The following is a 17,943-nucleotide window of genomic DNA, read 5'->3' on the forward strand; positions in this document are numbered from 1 at the left end:
TTGTGACCTAAGGTAAATTGCGTCTTTGCTTACGCCATTTCGGCTTACAAAAGGTTCACAGGAATGCTCTACTTTCAGATAGCGGGGAAACCTGTACTATTATTGTTCCCATTTTACAGATAAGGAAACTGAGGCACGGAGAAATTAATTAACTTGCCTGGGGTCTCACATCTAGAAACTGGCAGCACCAGGATCCAAAGTCCATTGAACTCTGGAATCTGTGCTGTTACCCATCATGCTGTCACTGAAGAAGGGACAGGCAGGTAGGAAAGACTGAGCCGAGGCGACGCTTGAGCCAAAGCCAAACCTAATCAAGTCAGGACTCAGCAGGTGAGACAGGATTGGGAAGAGTAGGTGAGGCAGAGAGCAGTCTGAGCAAAGGCTGGGAGGGAGGACCTTGCAGCAGCTCAGGTTCTGTGGGCCTTAGACTGGAGACGTGGCCACCAGCCTCACCCTGGAGTCCTCATGAGCCCTGCCAAGCAGTATGGAGCAACAGGGCTCTGGGTTGCAAACAAGAGAAAACAACATTGGTTAATTTGAGCAAAAAAGGACTTTATTGGAAGGATACCAGGGAGTCGCGGAACTCATAGAACAGACTCAAAGGGCAGGAGGTATGGGATGCTGGCTGCCAGGACCCCGTGAGGACCCTGCCACAGGAGCCAGCTGTAGTGTTCTGCCATCTCCACACTGGACGGCGGAGGCCCAGGGCTGCCGCTGGACATATGAGGCCACCAGCTCGCTGAATCCTCAATGATCCTTCCCTCTCTTCCTGGTCCTTGTTCCAGGTCCTCATGCAAAATCTGATTGGCTGAGGTCAGGTAGATGCCTATGTCCTGGTTGCTGGGATCAGGGGGAGCAAGCATCTGGCCTCTTCATGCCCATGGAGGGAAGTGGCGTCTTGCAGTCAGCGCATTTGTAGAGGTTGAGACTGGGCAGCCAAAACCCAATAACCATCCGTCACACGACTGCATGCACAGTGGGAAGTCGCCAAAAGGTTTTTTTTTTTTAAATTTATTGTGGCAAAGTACATAAAATTTACCATTTTAAGCATTTTAAGTGTACAGTTCAGTAGCATTAAGCACACTTGCATTGCTGTGCAACCATCACCATCATCCATCTCCAGAACTTCTTCATTTTCCCAAAGTGAAACTGTCCCTGTTAAACAAGAACTCCCCATTCCCCCCTGCCCCAGTCCCTGGCACCTACCATCCTACTTTCTGTCTTTATGAATTTGACTGTTTCAGGTATCTCATATAAATGGAGCCACACAATATTTGTCCTTTTGTGTCTCATTTCACTTAGCATGTTTTCAAGGTTCATCCATGTTGTAGCATGTGGCAGAACATCATTCCTTTTGAAGGCTGAATATTCTATTGTACCTCTATATTGCATTTTGTTTATCCATTCATCCACTGATGGATATTTGTGTTATTTCCACCTTTTGGCAATAGTAAATAATGCTGCTATGAACACAAGTGTACAAATATCTTAAGACCCTGCTTTCAATTCTTTTGGGTATCGTACCCAGAAATGAATTGTATCAAAGGGTTTTAAGCAGGGGAGAAACAGCATCATAGTTTTGTCTCCTAGAAAACTCATTCTGGCCGCAGTGTGGACAGTTTGGAGACGTGAGAGTAAAGGGACGAAGATCCCCTAGGCCAGAGCAACTGTCCAGTGGCCACGGGGATGGAGGGATGTTGAGGGTGGGGCTGATGGGATGGGGTAAAGGAGAGGGTAGAGCTGCAGAGGACCCCAGTTTCCTGGCTTGGGCAACTCGGGTCAGCTGGTGGTGTTGCTAACATCAGGGGGAGCACAGGAAAAGGCAAGCTGGTGGATGAGCTGAATTTGCGATGACTTCTGAGTTGAGATACAGTTTTTTTTTTTAACATCTTTTGAGATACACTTTTAGAAGACAGTTCTAGATTCCAGTTTGAAGCCCAGGAGAGAGGTATGGTTTGGAGATAGACTAGCAAGTCTTGAGCAAGGAGGCGGCCCAGAGAGAGCAAGCAGATTGGAAAGAGGGTCCAGGACTGGACCTGGGTGTCCTGATATTTCAGGGGAATCCAAGAAAGAGGGGTCAGCAGTGCCATGGCCCCAAGGTGTTCTCCGCCAAGGCTACAGAGGCCCCAGTTTTTAGCACTGGGCATTAGGGGGTCACTGGTTACTTCTGCCCAAGCAGTAAATGGAGTGATGAGGGCACCCAAAGTAAATGAAACAGAAGCAGAAAGCAGCTTTTGAACATTTTTCAAGGAGCTTAACCTTGAAAGGCATAATAGTAGCTGAAAACAGATGCTGGACAAAACTTTTTGGTTAGGATTAGGGTGGTTGTTTTTAACAATAAAATGAACATAAGCCTGTTTAAGACTTGTAGGAGAAAGAGGAACAAGGTCTCAGAGATGAGGGAATTGGATCAAAAGCCAAAATGCAAAGCTTGGCCTTGAAAAGAGGAGACTGCTCTCCTCTGGGTAAGGGAAGGAGGTAGGAGTGGGGAGGTTTAGGGAGAATTAAAGAATTTAAAGGCCTTAATTTGTTCTAAGGACTAGGAGGCAAGGCCAAGCGTAGGAAGGATGAGGGGAAGGACAGTGGTCGTGACACCTGCATCAAGGTGCACGTATGTCCCTGGGCCTCCTCTGGCCGAGTGCGATAATTCCTGGGAATCGCACCTTTGACTAGCTACCCAGGGGGTTCTGCACCCACTGCTGTAGAGCACCCAGGTTGGGCCAGTGTGTGAGGAACTGGCTCCTTCACAGGAGTCTGTCAGGGAGAGGGGGCGGGGAATAAGAGCTGGACTCGGGGTGGGGTGGAGGGTTGGTTCCCAGGCACTAAGCGAAGCTCTTAGCAGCCTCACCCCAGACCGACCTCTTTCCTCCTGGGACAGGAGGGTACGGGGCTCCCCTTCTTAGAGGAGTGGGTGAGTGACTGGACAGAAAAAACAGACCTGGGGGTGGGGTGGGGGTGGGAGTGATCTACCACAGACTACTGGAGGCCAGGCTGGCAGCCCCCCATACAAAGGGACAGCCCTGGTGACACAGCCCAAAGAAGGCATGGCTTCCTGGGTCCCACACCTTCAGCTCTGCCTTTGACCCAACAAAAGAAACAGTCTATGAACAGGCAGAAACTCTTTAATTGTTGTTTTCTTTAAAAAACAAACCCCAGTTTTCCCTTAAACTCCATGCTTAGTTTTTCAGGGACAGAGAGAAGTTTGCAGTCACGACATCAACTCAGCATCATTTGGCTACTCCCGACTCTGCAGGACTAAGACATTTCCCAGGAGCTGTCCTGCCAGCCAGCGAGGACGAGACTCTTCAGGACTTGTAGGCCTTGCAAAGAGTTTAACTAGCGCCCACCGGGCCTGTGCCGTTTCGGGGACCCTAACCAAGCAAGCACTCGTCTTCCCTGATATTCTCTGCTCTCCACTAGCCTCTCCACACTCCTCTTATCCCCTACTTCCATGAACCTGTAAACATCAAAAGGCACAAAGGCCTGGGCTATGGCGGAAGTTGTGGTTGGGCAGCCTTTGAAAGTTCACCTTTTAACAATATTGAGAAAAGAGAAACAGGGGCTAGGGGAGTGGGGAACCCCAGAGACGATGAGATGACCCCACCCTCCCCCTAGTTCAACTCCTAGCACCTACCTCAGGCAGTGTCCTCCTGTGAGAGGACACTATGGAAGCTGAAAGTTAAAACTGCTATCAACACTGGCCCCTTTCTGGAACGTGAGAAAAGCTTCCTAGAACTTTACGAAATGCTAATGTCACCAGGACCATTCAACTCCTAAGTTCTTCTTCTAGAGCTAAGTAGACGCCGTACATTTTGTTTTGTAAAAAACAGGTATGAGTGATAAGAGGGGGCCCCTTCCTGCCCTCTGCAGTTATCAGTCCAGATGCCGTGAGCCTCAGGTTCTGGGGGGTCTGGAGACACCTTCCCTCCCCAAGCGGCCACTGCTCCATCAGCCTGCATTTAACCGAACATCTCAGCAACAGCACACACAACTATGAAACACAACTTCTGTGCAGCAGACATTTACGGTCTGAGACCCAACCAAGGCTTCCCTCCCTCCTTCAAAACTTAAGACTATAGGCTGAATATCCTGCTTCTTCCTCACAGACAGAATTGTCTCCAATCCATGGCGACAGTCCTCCCGGACCATCTACAGAATCTAAGAGGAAACCCAAGCCTCGTTACCTAGATGCACTCATGGCTGGGAACCAAGCCTCAGCAGAGGCAACTCAGTAGAGAAAGCCCGAGGCTGGCTGTGGCCCTCGGCATCCATCTCTGGTGGGGCTGCTACAGAGCGGCCACATTTCCCCACAAGAGCAGAGGTGCTCTCTCTCACCCCCAGCCCCCAGCCCTTTCACCTCTTCTGGCTGGGCCAGTGATTCCTACTCCCTAGTCTGAGGCCCGACTGGAAACAGGCTGGGATACTCTGGGACGTAGTGGGGAAAGGATGGTAGGTGACTGACTACAGACAGGACACCAGTGCGGGGCTGGGCCAGGCGGGCCCCGTTTCCTCAAGCTGAAACGGCTGCTGCCGCTGTGCCAGCCCTCAGAGGACAGGCCTCACGTGCAGCAACAGCGCGTGCACAGGTAACAAGACCAGGGGAGGGGACCCCAAGTGTCTTCTCCACAGGGAGAGGGGACTATGTACAGGGGGAAGAGGGGAGTCTGGCCAGGGACACCCTCACTTCATCTCATTCAACCAGGAGATCAAACTGCTCAGCAGCTTCAAACTCAGCATTCATGGCCGCGGCCCACTCATCCAGCTCCGATTTCTGGGGGAAGAGAAATGGGGGGCAGGTGAGTGGAGAAGCGGGCACATTGGCTGGAGCATTTCCACCCATACCCTGCAGGCACCGCCTTTCTCCCGTGACAGCCAGGGCTGAGGCCCGGCCCTGCACGTGTCCCAGTGCGTCTCCCCGTGTGTCTGGCGTGACGGCAGAGGAAGGCCCCTGCCCCTCACTCACCAAGATCTCCGGCACCTTCCTCTTCTTTCGTTTCTCTTTCACGGCCGGGGGAGAGATTCCAGGGAGAGTTGTGTCTGGGGCCCAGGGTTTCACAGGGACCCTGGGGACCTCAGTTAACTTTGAACCCACCACAGGCGAGACTCCAGCCAAGTCTTCTGTCACCAGCAGCCCCTCAAAGCCAAAGCAGGACCGGCGGCCTGGGGTGGAGGTGGAGGCAGAGCCAAGAGTCTCCAGGCGGCTGTAGGACCGCCTGACTTTCTTTGACATTTCCAAGTCTCTGGCGTCCAGGTCTCCTTCCCCGGAGTCGGACTCAACATTCAGGGAGCACAGCACAGGAGTGGAGGCGGAGGTGACAGGGACACTACATGTCTGGAAGACGTCCTCCCGAGTAGGCTCCTTGCTAGGAGGGTTGTTTTCTTTCTCCAAAAAAACAGCGATCTGTACCAGGACAGAAGAGAGAACGCCTCCCTGTTACTTGGCTATGTTACTTACTTCAAGAAAGGCCCAAGGAGATTTAGGGCAGAAAGAAAGACCCACAGGACCTAAAATGTCCATCCAGCCAATAAGTCCTTATTGGTCATCTGCCAGGCACTGGGAGTACAGCAGGGAAGAAAACAAAGAAGACCCCTGTCTCCACAGTGCTTCCACTCTGGTGGGAAAAATAGAGAATAGGGAGAATCATGTCGTATGTTAAGCACTTTGGAAAAAACCAACAGGACTGAGCATACCGGGTGGGGGAAGGGTTTGGAATTTTAAGTAGGTGTAGGTCAGTGTAGGCCTCACTGAGGTGGCATTGGAGCTATGACTTGAAGGAGATGAGGGAGTAAGTCATCTGGAGGAGAAATGTTCTAGGCAGAGAGAATAGAAGGTGCAAAAGTCCTGAGGTGAAAGCGTGCCAGTCAGGGTCAAGGAACAATAAGGCTAGTGTGGCTGAAATGAGAGGGAGTGAGGCGAGGAACTGAGCTTGGGGTTCGAGAGGTAATGGGGGTGTTATAGGGCATTTTGCAGGCCACTGTATGGGGAGACCCATGGAGACCCTTGCTCCGAGACCCAGGGAGCCATGGCAAGGTTCTGAGCAGGAAAGCACTTAATCTGACATGCGTATTAAGAGGTTCACACACTGGCTTCTCATAATTCCAATCTCAGCTGAAATGCTGCCTCCTCAGGGAGGCCGTCCCTTACCATGGGACGGAGACCAGCCCCTCCTCACCTCTGCTAGTCACCCTCTGTCACTAGCAGAGGGTGACTAGCAATGACCTCTTTCCTGGACAGTGAGCATCACTATCTGATTGTGGCTGTTCGCCGGTTGACTGTGACGCCAACTAGAATGTGCACGTCACATGGGAGCGTCTTCATCTGTCTGGCTGACCTTGCCTGTGCCCAACACCTTCAGCAGAGCGCTGCGTGGAGCCGGTGTTCCATAATCACTGAATTAACTTTCACAAAACTTGACACTGAGCTTTGTGACAGCCAAGACAAGGTGAGAAACAAGACAAATTTAGGGACCCTTGTGGTTTAACAGAATTATATTGAGAGAGACATTTCCTGGCTACAGATTCTGGGGAATCTGCCCCATGAGTCTTAGTAAAAGGGATGCTGAACAAAATGGGAGTCACCCAGACGACTTCTTCTTCAATCCCTACAGCCAAGCAGTCATCGAAGTCCTTGCGCATTTTTTGTTCAATATCTCATGAATCTGTCATTCAACCAACAAGAAAGAGTGGCCACCATAGGGGAGACAGAAGTCCCTGCTCTTAAGAGAACAAACATGCCAACAAAATACTCTCGGCTATTCATAAGGCCTATGGAGAAATATATCAGGAAGGCTTCGGGGAGGAAGTGTCCTCTGAGCTGAGTCCTGTGTGATGGGGTGGTCACGCGGTGAGCCAGGGGAAGGAACAGCACTCTGCCTTTACCTAACTTCAGGCTCCCACCATCTCACTTCGGGATTCCTTTCATGCCCGCCCACCTGGTCTGGGGGTCCCCAGAAGGCTTTCTGCAATCCATTCTCCACCCAGACCCTAAAGAGATCTTTCTAAAACACCCAAGCCTGCCTCAGTCACTACCTTAAGACTCTCCAAAGCTGCCCACAGAACAAAGGATGAAGTCGAAGCTCATCCTCGTGCCTCATCAGGATCTGTTCTGGCTTGGCACGCTCCCTCCCCTGACAAGGTCTGGGGCAGACACGTCAAAGCTGCTGTTCCCCAAACCTCATGCTTTTCCTTGTGGACTCCAGGCATCTGCAAACACAGCTTCCTTTGCCTAGAACACTCCTAACTTGTCTTCAAAGACTCAGTTTAAACACTTCTTCTGTGAAACATTCCCTGAACTACCTGGTCTGGGTTAGGTGCCTTTACAGCATCTAGTACTTTCTTTATTGCAGTCCTCAGCACACTATGTTATCACTTACTTGTCTTTCTCCCCATTTGACTGTAAGCCCCGTGAGCCACTCAAAGGCAGTTAGTATTTCTGATTCATTATATCTTCAGGTACAGATCTTCTTTTAATGAGACATCCTTAACAATAACTTCTGCTAAAACAGTTAAGGACATTATACTACACTGAGAACAATAGACGAGGAAGAAGAAAGTAGTTAAGACACAGCTCAACTTTTAAAGGAAAATGGTAGAGAATACAGGGCATCAATAGCTAAACGCACCAAGTGTGCAGGAAGTAAGCAAGACTGGCGATACACATAGGTGTCCAAAGGCAAATTGTTTCAAAATACAGCAAATAGCTCCCTGGGCAGACGTGAGCAGCCATTATATTCCGCCCCAGCTCTAGACTGTCTGCCCTGGATTCCCCTTAACTAAGAAAACGAAAATGAACTTACCCGGGGGCTCCTTCGAGGCGAATGAACAGACGAGATCTGTGGAGACAACACTAGTTGATCACATCAACACTAGTTGATCCCACTTCTGGCTCCCCACCTACAACCCCTCTCTCTGCCCTCACCTCTACAGTATGGGCCACGATCTTCTTCAAGACGATGGGCTTTCTGACTGGAGCCGCCTGGGGTGCCTGGAGAAGAGGGGTGAACTTGAGCTCTACATTAGCCCAGGGGCCTCCGGGGCAGGAGGAACTGAGGAACCCGGGGCTCACCTTAGGCCAGATTTCCGGGAGGATGCTTGGGATATCAGAGCCTGATTTCCGCTGGGACCTCCGCAGAGACTGAGTGGAAGTTGGGGCGCTGGGCCCTGGAAAGAGAAAAATTTAGCAGGTAGGGGAGGACTCTAGACCTCAGAGTCTAGAGAACAGGTGCTGAAGAGAGCGAGAGAAGTTCCCAAACAGGCCCTCTGGGGGCGCCTTCTCGGGCGGGGGACGAGCCTCCTAGGTCGGTGGGGGGAGGGCCTTCCTCACGGAACTGCGTCCCACAAACTGCTCAGCCCCATCTCTCCCGCGCGCCCTCCGCTCACCGGAACACTGGGCGGCCCCTCCGGACCGGGTTCTCCTCTGGGACATGTCTAGCCTTGGTCTCGAGCTCTACTGCCGCAGCCGCCGCTGCCGCCGCCGCCAGGGCTCGCGCCAACCCGAAGGGCAAACGTTCGAATTACCCGCCTTACCCGGGAGGAAGCGGAAGTGACGTAAGGCGGGAGGGCCGCCGAGCTCCGGTCACCCCTTTTCCACCCGCCTCCACGTCTAGCGTCTGCAGGGGCGGGGCCAGAGGCGCGCTGGTGTCATCAGCGCGCGCCGCACCCGGAAGAGACGTGGCAGTGGAGGGATAATCGGAGGGTTCTGAGCTGGAGGGAGCTGAGCGAGAACTCGGCTGAGTGCTGTCTGACCTTCCGCGCCTCGGGCCGGCGCTCGCGCCCGTGGGGACGGGTGCCGCAGCCGATTAGTAACACAGAGCGGGGGTCTGTGGGGAAGGCGGGGGCGGGGCTTGGAGGGGGTGGGGCTCGGGCGGGGCCCCTAGGGGCGGGGCCGGTGGTATCGGAGAGACTGATGGAGGGGCCTGGCCAGGGTTGGGATGCGGGAGGAATCTGGGGTCTCCGGAGGTGGGATTTATGCAGGGGGCGTGGCCGGAATGGAGAGGGACGGTGGGCAGGAGTTTGGGGTTGGGGCGAGTACGAGAGGTGTCTAGGGCAGGTAAGAGGGGAAACAACTGGGCTGGTGAGTGCGTTGTGGCGGCCACCAGAACCTGGCTCCCTGCCAACTCAGACTCCTTCCTCAGGGTCGACTATGGGGCTTTGCAAGTGCCCCAAGAGGAAGGTGACCAACCTATTCTGCTTTGAACACCGGGTCAACGTCTGCGAGCACTGCCTGGTAGCCAATCACGCCAAGGTGGGTGTTCAGAGGAGCGGCTGAGCAGGGCACTAGGTGGGCAGGTAGTATTGACTTCCTCCAAATCCATGAAGGGCCTGGCCCTAGAATGGAAGCTCCACAAGGACAAGGACTTAGTTTATTTTGTTCACTGTTCTATCCCCAGTGCTTAAGTCAGAGTATGGCACACGGTGTGTGCTCAATAAATGTTTATTGATTGGTCAAACAGGAGGATCAATCTCCTCTGTGATGAGAGAAAAAGAGGCATCTGGGCTTTGGGGAGATGGGCTGTGGAGTTCTTGCTCCAGTTGTGACCTCTTTCTCCCACTTCAGTGCATCGTCCAGTCCTACCTGCAGTGGCTCCAAGACAGCGATTACAACCCCAATTGCCGCCTCTGCAACATACCCCTGGCCGCCCGGGAGACGACCCGCCTGGTCTGTTATGGTGAGGCCTGGGCACCTTATGGGGGGATCAGGACAGGCCCAGCGTGACCAGTTTCCAGGCACTCCCCAAGCAGCAGGGCAGTGACCTCTCAAGCCTGGGAGGCTGGAGCCCCAGATTCTGGTCCAGCTAGGTTACTTACCTGCTGTGTGAGCTCAGGCAAGTCATTTCCCCTTTCGAGGCCTTCGTGTTTTTCCCTAAAAAGTAAAGCTTCTAGCTTCTTCCCTGCCAATCTCTAGGGTTGAGCGAGAGCCAGTCAAACTTGTGGGTGTGGTTGTAGCTGTGAGCAGTAGCTGGCCATGCCAGCAGTGAGCTGAAAGTATGGGGCTTTCAGACATTCGGGATCCATTTCTGATTCCAAGATTAAACAGAGGGGAACTGCATCCCCCACAGTAATGTCAGCTAACAGACGTCAGCAGGGGCGTGTTGCATGACCTTGACCTGACTCTGGTGTAAGAGCCTTACTTAGCCTCCACGTTTTGAAGGAACTAGTGTACAAGAGTGCGCTCCATGTATGTGTTTCTCACTGCGTGTTTACATGTGCCTGAATTGAACGTGCATTGTGTCTTTACGTAAGTGTTAGTGTATTCATTAGTACTATGGGTGAATGAACGGGTAACTGTTGTATGTGAGCATATAAGCACAGGTGTGTTGTGGGGTTGCAGGAGAATTCCTGGGTGAGGGTGCTTACGTGTTAGCAAACGTGAGTGTATAGATGTGTATGTGAGAGTTAGTGTGCCCGTGTGTGTGGATGGCACCTGCGTTTGACATGTATATAAACACGTGTATATCTGTGCCCATGGATGTGTACACCCAGACGTGTTCCTGTGTGTATGTCTAGTAACCTTTCCTGAAACTGTTCTTGATGAGCTGTTAGCCTAATGAGCTTGTGAAGAGTGTGAGTCCAGAGAGGACTCATGGAAAGGGTAGGTGGCATCTTCTTTCCACCCCCAAGTGGGCTGGGAAGTTTGGCAGCATCTGCCTTGACTTAGTCAGATAGTGGTGGCCAGGAAGGCCAAAGTCTTAGGGAATACTGATGAAGTGGACCTGGGGTGAGGATGGGCAGGAGAAGGCCCTGGGTTTACACTTATGTGTGCATGTATCTCTGCAGCAGGCTGGGGGCTCTTGCTGGGCTAGGGGTCCTAAGTGTCTTCTTCTTCATGTCTTTCCTCCACTACTTCATGGGCCCTCAGATCTCTTCCACTGGGCCTGCCTCAATGAACGTGCTGCCCAGCTACCCCGAAACACAGCACCTGCTGGCTACCAGTGCCCCAGCTGCACTGGCCCCATCTTCCCTCCAACCAACCTGGCCGGCCCCGTGGCCTCCGCACTGAGAGAGAAGCTGGCCACAGTCAACTGGGCCCGGGCAGGACTGGGTCTTCCTCTGGTGAGAGCCTGTATCCCCTGGGTCCCACCTGGGCCAGGTGGGTGGGTGGGGACAGCACTGGGCAGGCTGGTGACATCTGTTCTTTCCTCCAGATTGACGAGGTGGTGAGCCCAGAGCCTGAGCCCCTCAACACTTCCGACTTCTCTGACTGGTCCAGCTTTAATGGTAAGTGGTGGTCTCCACCTGCTGTTGGGGCCCTTGCCTCCCTGCTCTGCTGATAGCTCTCTTCCTGCCCACAGCCAGTGGTAGCCCCAAACAAGAGGAGATAGCCAGCGCTTCTGCTGCCCCAGCCTTCTACAGCCAAGTCCCCCGGCCCCCCGCTTCCCCGAGCCGACCCGAGCAGCACACGGTGATCCACGTGGGCAATCCCGAGCCTTTGACTCACGGTGAGCCGGGGAATTGTCCAGGCCAGAGGAGGACAGAATGGGAGTGGGGTGCTTTGCGTGGAGGGAGCTCGGGGGTCTGGACACCCACCCACAGGGACCCTTGCTCACTCCATCACAGACGTTACCTCCCCACAATTCTGAGATGCTCTGTTAGGCTGAGAAGGGCTGGGATCTCTTGCCCTCCCCTCTCCCCACCCCGCTATGGGACAGCTTTCCTGAGCCTGTGGATGCCGGTGGCTCTGCCCCTGCAGCCTCATCCCCAAGGAAGGTGTATGACACGCGGGATGATGACCGGGCACCAGGCCTCCATGGGGATTGTGATGATGACAAGTACCGTCGCCGGCCTGCCCTGGGCTGGCTGGCCCAGCTGCTCAGGTACATGGGGTCAGGTGGGGCAGGATGCCAGGAAGGGGGAGGAGGGGAAGTGAGAGCCAGAGACCCTGGCAGGACGATTTCATGACAAAAGGGGCTTGTTCTGGGTAATAATGGGACCTGGTATAGGGGATGTGCACCGAAGCCTGGGCTTGGGTCTGCCCCGCTCTGGGTGTTTCCTCGCGTATGAGGTTCGGACTCGGGCTCTTTGAGGCCCCTTCCTGCTCTGACACCCCCCAATCTTTGTGACTCTCCTTATGCCCGACACATTGCAGTTTCAGAACACAGTTGTTGCCTCAGCTGGTTTGAGCTGCACAGTCAGCCTGGTAGTGGGCAGGCGCAGGGATGATCACCCTTGAGGAAACCAGGCTCAGGGATGGTGGCGCTGGGGCCGGAAGACAAGCGTCATGGCTGGGTCTCTTCTCCCGGCTGCAGGGGCCGCCAGGGACTGGAGGCCTGACCTGACTTCCCCCTCATCCCCCCAGGAGCCGGGCTGGGTCTCGTAAGCGGCCGCTGACTCTGCTCCAGCGGGCAGGGCTGCTGCTGCTCCTGGGGCTGCTGGGCTTCCTGGCCCTCCTTGTGCTCATGTCTCGCCTGGGCCGGGCTGCGGCTGACAGCGATCCCAACCTGGACCCGCTCATGAACCCTCACATCCGTGTGGGTCCCTCCTGAGCCCTTGCTTATGGCTGGGCCAGCCTAGGAGCTGGGGGCCTGAGGGTGGGTAGGGGAGGAGGTCCAGGGGCCCTTCTCTGCTCCTCTTCCTCAAGCCTGAGACACAAAGGTCCCAGGCCCAAAGCCAAGTCCACCAGAGTGGCTGCAGGCTAGGCCTGGGGTTCCTGCAGATCAAACATTTGTCTTGACCTGCTTCTCCTGGGTCTCCAGCTTTCCCCCTCCCTCCCCCAAAGGAGCTGACAGGTGGAAATAAATGACAGACTTTATTAAAACATCCGAAGCAGACTTTTCCTTCCCCCTTCTCAGCCTGGGCCCCAGGCCTCAGTGGCTCTCTTCCCGGTACTCAATGGCCAGAAACTCCAGGGACAGGCGGTTGAAGAACATGGCTCCATTGAGCACTGGGCAGAGGAGAGAGCCCCCATCAGCCTTGCCTGCCCCCTCCTTACTGCATCTCAGGGTTCCAGAGCCCCCCCTCCCCCTGCGCACACCCTACTCACTCAGGATGGTCAGGGAAAAGCATCGACGAAACTTGTCATGTGTCATCTCAGCGTAGAGTGACCCCATGGCGGCCCAGCAGATGCCGATCACCTGGGAGAACTGTAGGCCCCATCCCGTGGGAGAGTGGCCCCCTGACACAACGGGGGGGTTTCCATCAGCCCCTGGGCCTCCCCTGACCAGCCCTCGAGCCCCTGCCCTGGCCTACCATCAGGACAACTGTGTAGCGGAAGCTCATGCGGTCATAGTGGTGGGTGACGCAGAAGTTGTGCACGTCGCTGGCGAAGACGGTCAGGTGTATGAAGAAGAGCATCAGTGCAGCCATGGTGAGAATCATGCCTTGTGGGAAGAAGAGCACGGCCACGCGGTCCCGCCACTGCATCCTGGCGGCAGCGCAGACTCAAGGCAGACGGTACAGCTTGAGCAAGCGGACACTGCCCAGGCGGAGCAGCGACCCCCCTGGTTCTGGAGCGCACAGTCTGGAATAGCCGTAGGATTCTAGAATCAGGAGGACACAGAGAACAAGATTCTAGAGCACAGGCTGTTTCCAGCCAGTACAGGAGTGTTTCATGTGTGGCCAGGGCAGCTCTGAACTATGGAGGGGGGCCTGGCTAAAGGTACAGAGCAGCGGGGCCCTAGCGTGTCGAGGGAGGGACAGCGTACCTCACCATCCCAGCCCACACACTTTGTGCTCTTGGGCAAATCTTCTCACTAAGTCCTCAACAGTTCCACGCAGGAGGTAGTGTGGGCACATTCTGCAGATGAAGAACTGGGGCTCAGAAGAGCGAAGGGGGGACTTCCCTGGTGGCGCAGTGGTTAAGAGTCCACCTGCCAATGCAGGGGACACAGGTTCGAGCCCTGGTCCGGGGAGATCCCGCATGCCATGGAGCAACTAAGCCCGTGCGCCACAACTACTGAGCCTGCGCTCTAGAGCCTGTGAGCCACAGCTATTGAAGCCCACGTGCCTAGAGCCCATGCTCCACAACAAGAGAAGCCATCACAATAAGAGGTACACACACCACGACGAAGAGTAGCCCCTGCTCGCCGCAACTAGAGAAAGCCCGCGTGCAGCAACAAAGACCCAACACAGCCAAAAAAAAAAAAAAAAAAGTGAAGGGGCGTGTAGGTCCTCAGCAAGTCTTAGGCAGATGAGAGGTCAGGTGTAATCTCTCCTAATGAGATCTCTCCAGTAGAACTGGAGGATGTAACCAGGTGAGGGCAGGCCTGGGCTGGATCACAAGCTCCAAGTTCCAACCCCTAATGGGGAGGAAGTAAGGGAAGGGACAACAGATTCTCCATAGCTGTCCCAGGACCTTCCCACATCCTCCCCAGGTGGGCCCTGGAGAGCAACTGGCTTTTCCATCTTCTCCCCAGATGTTCTTCCAACACATGATGCTGACCAGCTCTCCCCTCTGCTGCCTTCCAGCACTCAGCATCTTAACGCTCATTGTCTGCCATTCCAAGAGTCCCATGAGAAAGCTGGGACTGGTGGCACAACTCCTATTTTACACACAAACCTGGGGCACAGAGAGGGATTGTCAGCTCAAGTTTTTGCAGCCAATGAGTGAGGGAATCAGTACTAAGACTAATAATATCCACTTCTACCCAAGGCTGTGGAATGTGCAGGGACAATAAGATGCCAAGAAAAAAACATTTCCTCTGTACATGTGAGAGGTGAGAACTCCAGGACTGTCAACAAAATAAGTCAGAAAACTGGCCAGAAATGGTGTGGAGGGACATGCAAACTCCCAGGAACTAAAGTATTAGAGAAGAAGAGTTGATCTTGAACTTGGCCAGCCCCATTGCCTCCTGCCTGACTGTCTGCCCCAGAAGTCAGGTCCCAGGTCAGGTCAAGACGGGAAGTCTCCTGCCTGGAAGCAGTAAGGTTAAATAAAGCCTGACACCACCATCCATTATTGCTGCCCCGTGTCATTAATCACAAGAGACCCTCAGACCCCCATCTTAACACATTGAAGGGGTGATGCCCGATGCCCAGCTGTGTTCACACCATTGAAACAACTGTTTGCACTTTAGTTCTCATTTGAATACAAACGAACGTTTTTATGTTAGGGCTTCTACCTCAATGTCATTTTAAAAAATTACCCCCATAGTGTATGAATATGTTCTTGTAAAAGATTTGCATCATACACAGGCATACAGAGGAGAATGTACCAGTCTCCCCCCTCCACCCCCACACCTACAGAGGTAACCCCTTCAACAGTTCGGTGAGTGGGCATCTTTTGAGTTCCTTATTTCTTAAAAAAAACTTTAAAAAATTTTATTTAATTATTTATTTATTTTTGGTTGCGTTGGATATTCGTTGCTGCGCGCGGGCTTTCTCTAGCTGCCGCGGGGGCTACTCATTGCGGTGTGCGGGCTTCTCATTGTAGTGGCTTCTCTTGTTGTGGAGCATGGGCTCCAGGCATGTGGGCTCAGTAGTTGTGGCTCGCGGGCTCTAGAGTGCAGGCTCAGTAGCTGTGGCACACAGGCTTAGTTGCTCCGCGGCATGTGGGATCTTCCTGTACCAGGACTTGAACCTGTGTCCCCTGCATTGGCAGGCAGATTCTTAACCACTGTGCCACCAGGGAAGCCCTGAGTCCCTTCTTGATGTAACTTCATACACCTACATGTGCATCTACATGCATAATTTAAAAAACAAAATCACACCATATGTACTGTCAAAGTATAAGTTTCAGAAAGTTAAAAACATGATATCTAAATAAAGAATAAACATGTAACTAAGATGTCTTAACTCATCGGTGAAGGGGTTCCCCCTCAGTAAGGTAGTAATGCATCTTGAGGAGCTGGATATTGATAGGCATTTAAAGAGGAATATTAGAACGTGATTACTAGGTTAGATACACAATTGGCTGGTGTCCTACAGGGCAAACAAACCAAATTTTGAGGTTATTTTTCCATTGGATATAGATGTTTTGCATCTCTTTGGGACAATATCTAAATAGCAAGATCAAACAAATGTACACTCCTATAGGTAATTAAACCTTGGGTGGGCTTGTGAAACAATGCCCCAGTATGATATTGGAAGGTCATGCTACTGTCTGTATTCCAAATTTTGGATAATTTTTCTTAACAGTATTCTCCAACTTTTTTTTAAGTTTTTAGATTTCTTGGAGTAGATCTACATCTTTCTACTCTTTTTAAAGAATATATTTATTTATTCAGGCTGCGCTGGGGCTTAGTTGCGGTGGGATCTTCGTTGCAGCATGTTTAGTTTCGGCACGTGGGATCTTTAGTTGTGGCATGCGGACTTCATAGTTGTGGCATGAGAACTCTTAGTTGCAGCAGGCATGTGGGATCTAGTTCCCTGACCAGGGATCGAACCCGGGCCCCCTGCACTGGGAGCGCAGAGTCCCACCCACTGGACCACCAGGGAAGCCCCTAAATCTTTATACTCTTTTCTTCATTTTTCTTAAGATTATAGCTTGATAAGCTTAAATCTTCATGTATATTTTTTATACAGCCTCTGAGTATCGCATAGAGTCAGGGGTCAGCAAACTTCTGTGAAAAACAAGATAGTAAATGTTACAGGTTTTGCCAGCCGTACGTCTCTGTTGCAATGACTCAACTCTGCTGTTGTAGTTAAAAGTAGGCATAGGGCTTCCCTGGTGGTGCAGTGGTTAAGAATCTGCCTGCCAATGCAGGGGACGTGTTTGAGCCCTGGTCTGGGAAGATCCCACATGCCGCGGAGCAACTACGCCCGTGTGCCACAACTACCGAGCGTGCACTGTAGAGCCCGCAAGCTGCAACTACTGAGCCCGCGTGCCACAACTACTGAAGCCCACATGCCTAGAGCCTGTACTCCACAACAAGAGAAGCCACTGCAACGAGAAGCCCGCGCACCACAATGAAGAGTAGCCCCCACTTGCCGCAACTAGAGAAAGCCCGCGCGCAGCAACAAAGACCCAAGGCAGTCAAAAATAAATAAATTAAAAACAAAAAGCAGGCATAGATAATATGTAAATGCATGGGCATGGATGTGTTCCCATGGACACTGAAATATGAATTCATATGATTTTCACATCATGAAATGCCATTTTTTTCAACCATTTAAAAATGAAAAAAGAAAAGCTTACAGGCCATATGAAAACAGGTGGTGGGCTGTGTTTGGCTGGCAGGACCCCTGCCAAAGAATAAAGTGGTTTCCATTCCATCCCTGGCCCCCCAGCCCATCATAAGTAATGTTTCAAGGACCACACTGACACAGTCTTTTTCTGCTTTTCATCCATTCAAACTCAGCGTGTCTCAGTTTGAACTGCAAGTCTTTCCCTATCTTCAGCTCTTCACCTGGGTGAACAGCTGTACCTTTGTCCCAATCGGAAACCTGAGAATTATCTTCAACATCTCCACCTAACCCCTCAGTCAGCACATCCCATCACTTAAGATGTGCCAACTGTGTCTTCTAAGCAGCGTATAATAGGAGTTCTCAAGTTCAAGTGCACCAGAACTACTCGACTTAAAAAAAATAAGCTAGGTCTGAGGGGAGCCCAGAGTCTTTGCAACACGCCACAAGTAATTCTGAAGGCAATTCTGATGCATGTCAGAGGACCAGGCCTTGAGAAACACTGCGCTAGAGGCACTGTGCAGCACTGTACATGCATTTAATCCTCACAGCCCCCTTGTGAAATAGGTACCCCAATATTAGGAATGGGGGAAACTGAGCTGCTACCCCCGTAACAAGGCAGTGGCAGGATGCCAGACATACCCTCTCTGGCTCCACGGCCCGCACTCCGTCCACTGCATCTAGGGACATATTCCGCAGGCCCTTGTCTGCGGGGGTGCAGGGTTGGAAGCCACGACTCGTCCTCCTTCTGGGAGGACAGCGACTCGACCAGTTCTACAAAATCCTTCCTGCGAAGCTGGGGGAACCCAGGGCTCTGGCGGAACCTCTTCGCTCGGGGAGGAAAGGTGCGGGGGAACTCCAGTCTCGAAGGACCCAGGGCTGCAG

At 52.7% G+C, this 17,943-nt stretch overlaps 3 protein-coding genes across 9 annotated transcripts; 1 reads left to right on the forward strand and 2 right to left on the reverse strand.

The window, feature by feature from the left end:
• Positions 1 to 2,948: 2,948 nt before the first annotated feature.
• CDCA5 (cell division cycle associated 5) lies at positions 2,949 to 8,549 on the reverse strand. The gene is made up of 6 exons (XM_081240916.1): positions 8,380 to 8,549; positions 8,066 to 8,160; positions 7,919 to 7,984; positions 7,797 to 7,832; positions 4,964 to 5,401; positions 2,949 to 4,771 (listed from the first exon to the last, which is right to left on the reverse strand). Exons 1-6 carry the CDS (start codon positions 8,423 to 8,425, stop codon positions 4,691 to 4,693), a joined length of 762 nt encoding a protein of 253 aa, XP_081097042.1. The 5' UTR covers positions 8,426 to 8,549; the 3' UTR covers positions 2,949 to 4,690.
• A 98-nt stretch (positions 8,550 to 8,647) lies between these two features.
• Positions 8,648 to 12,754, forward strand: ZFPL1 (zinc finger protein like 1). Of its 7 annotated transcripts, none has more exons than XM_081240913.1 (8): positions 8,648 to 8,815; positions 9,134 to 9,244; positions 9,557 to 9,668; positions 10,859 to 11,052; positions 11,145 to 11,217; positions 11,292 to 11,438; positions 11,690 to 11,813; positions 12,296 to 12,754. In XM_081240913.1, the coding sequence occupies exons 2-8, from the start codon at positions 9,143 to 9,145 to the stop codon at positions 12,480 to 12,482; spliced, it is 939 nt and encodes a 312-aa protein (XP_081097039.1). In that variant the 5' UTR covers positions 8,648 to 8,815; positions 9,134 to 9,142; the 3' UTR covers positions 12,483 to 12,754. The 7 variants fall into 7 exon arrangements, with proteins under 7 accessions (XP_081097039.1, XP_081097037.1, XP_081097036.1 ...); XM_081240911.1 differs by lacking the exon at positions 8,648 to 8,815 and adding an exon at positions 8,902 to 8,924 and having other exon boundaries at positions 9,135 to 9,244; XM_081240910.1 differs by lacking the exon at positions 8,648 to 8,815 and adding an exon at positions 8,939 to 8,958 and having other exon boundaries at positions 9,135 to 9,244.
• Positions 12,755 to 12,782: 28 nt separating this feature from the next.
• Positions 12,783 to 17,918, reverse strand: TMEM262 (transmembrane protein 262). The gene is made up of 4 exons (XM_081240917.1): positions 17,701 to 17,918; positions 13,186 to 13,475; positions 12,980 to 13,079; positions 12,783 to 12,880 (listed from the first exon to the last, which is right to left on the reverse strand). The coding sequence occupies exons 2-4, from the start codon at positions 13,357 to 13,359 to the stop codon at positions 12,804 to 12,806; spliced, it is 351 nt and encodes a 116-aa protein (XP_081097043.1). The 5' UTR covers positions 13,360 to 13,475; positions 17,701 to 17,918; the 3' UTR covers positions 12,783 to 12,803.
• Between the last annotated feature and the right edge of the window lie 25 nt (positions 17,919 to 17,943).

Source organism: Mesoplodon bidens (genome assembly GCF_964165515.1).
Source record: "Mesoplodon bidens genome assembly, chromosome: 7".
Classification (NCBI taxonomy): Eukaryota; Metazoa; Chordata; class Mammalia; order Artiodactyla; family Ziphiidae; genus Mesoplodon; species Mesoplodon bidens.

What these genes read in the sequence shown, in the direction of transcription:
- CDCA5 (XM_081240916.1), bottom strand. Translation starts at nt 8,425, where the DNA reads ATGTCCCAGAGGAGAACCCGGTCCGGAGGGGCCGCCCAGTGTTCCG. An exon ending in TCGTGGCCCATACTGTAGAG is followed by an intron (nt 7,833 to 7,918) that starts GTGAGGGCAGAG and finishes TTGTCTCCACAG; the next exon opens with ATCTCGTCTGTTCATTCGCC. An exon ending in GGAAGGTGCCGGAGATCTTG is followed by an intron (nt 4,772 to 4,963) that starts GTGAGTGAGGGG and finishes CTCTTCCCCCAG; the next exon opens with AAATCGGAGCTGGATGAGTG.
- ZFPL1 (XM_081240909.1), top strand. Translation starts at nt 8,968, where the DNA reads ATGCAGGGGGCGTGGCCGGAATGGAGAGGGACGGTGGGCAGGAGTTTG. An exon ending in TGGTAGCCAATCACGCCAAG is followed by an intron (nt 9,245 to 9,556) that starts GTGGGTGTTCAG and finishes CTCCCACTTCAG; the next exon opens with TGCATCGTCCAGTCCTACCT. An exon ending in GACCCGCCTGGTCTGTTATG is followed by an intron (nt 9,669 to 10,858) that starts GTGAGGCCTGGG and finishes ATGGGCCCTCAG; the next exon opens with ATCTCTTCCACTGGGCCTGC.
- TMEM262 (XM_081240917.1), bottom strand. Translation starts at nt 13,359, where the DNA reads ATGCAGTGGCGGGACCGCGTGGCCGTGCTCTTCTTCCCACAAGGCATG. An exon ending in GCTACACAGTTGTCCTGATG is followed by an intron (nt 13,080 to 13,185) that starts GTAGGCCAGGGC and finishes TGGGGCCTACAG; the next exon opens with TTCTCCCAGGTGATCGGCAT. An exon ending in CTTTTCCCTGACCATCCTGA is followed by an intron (nt 12,881 to 12,979) that starts GTGAGTAGGGTG and finishes TCCTCTGCCCAG; the next exon opens with TGCTCAATGGAGCCATGTTC.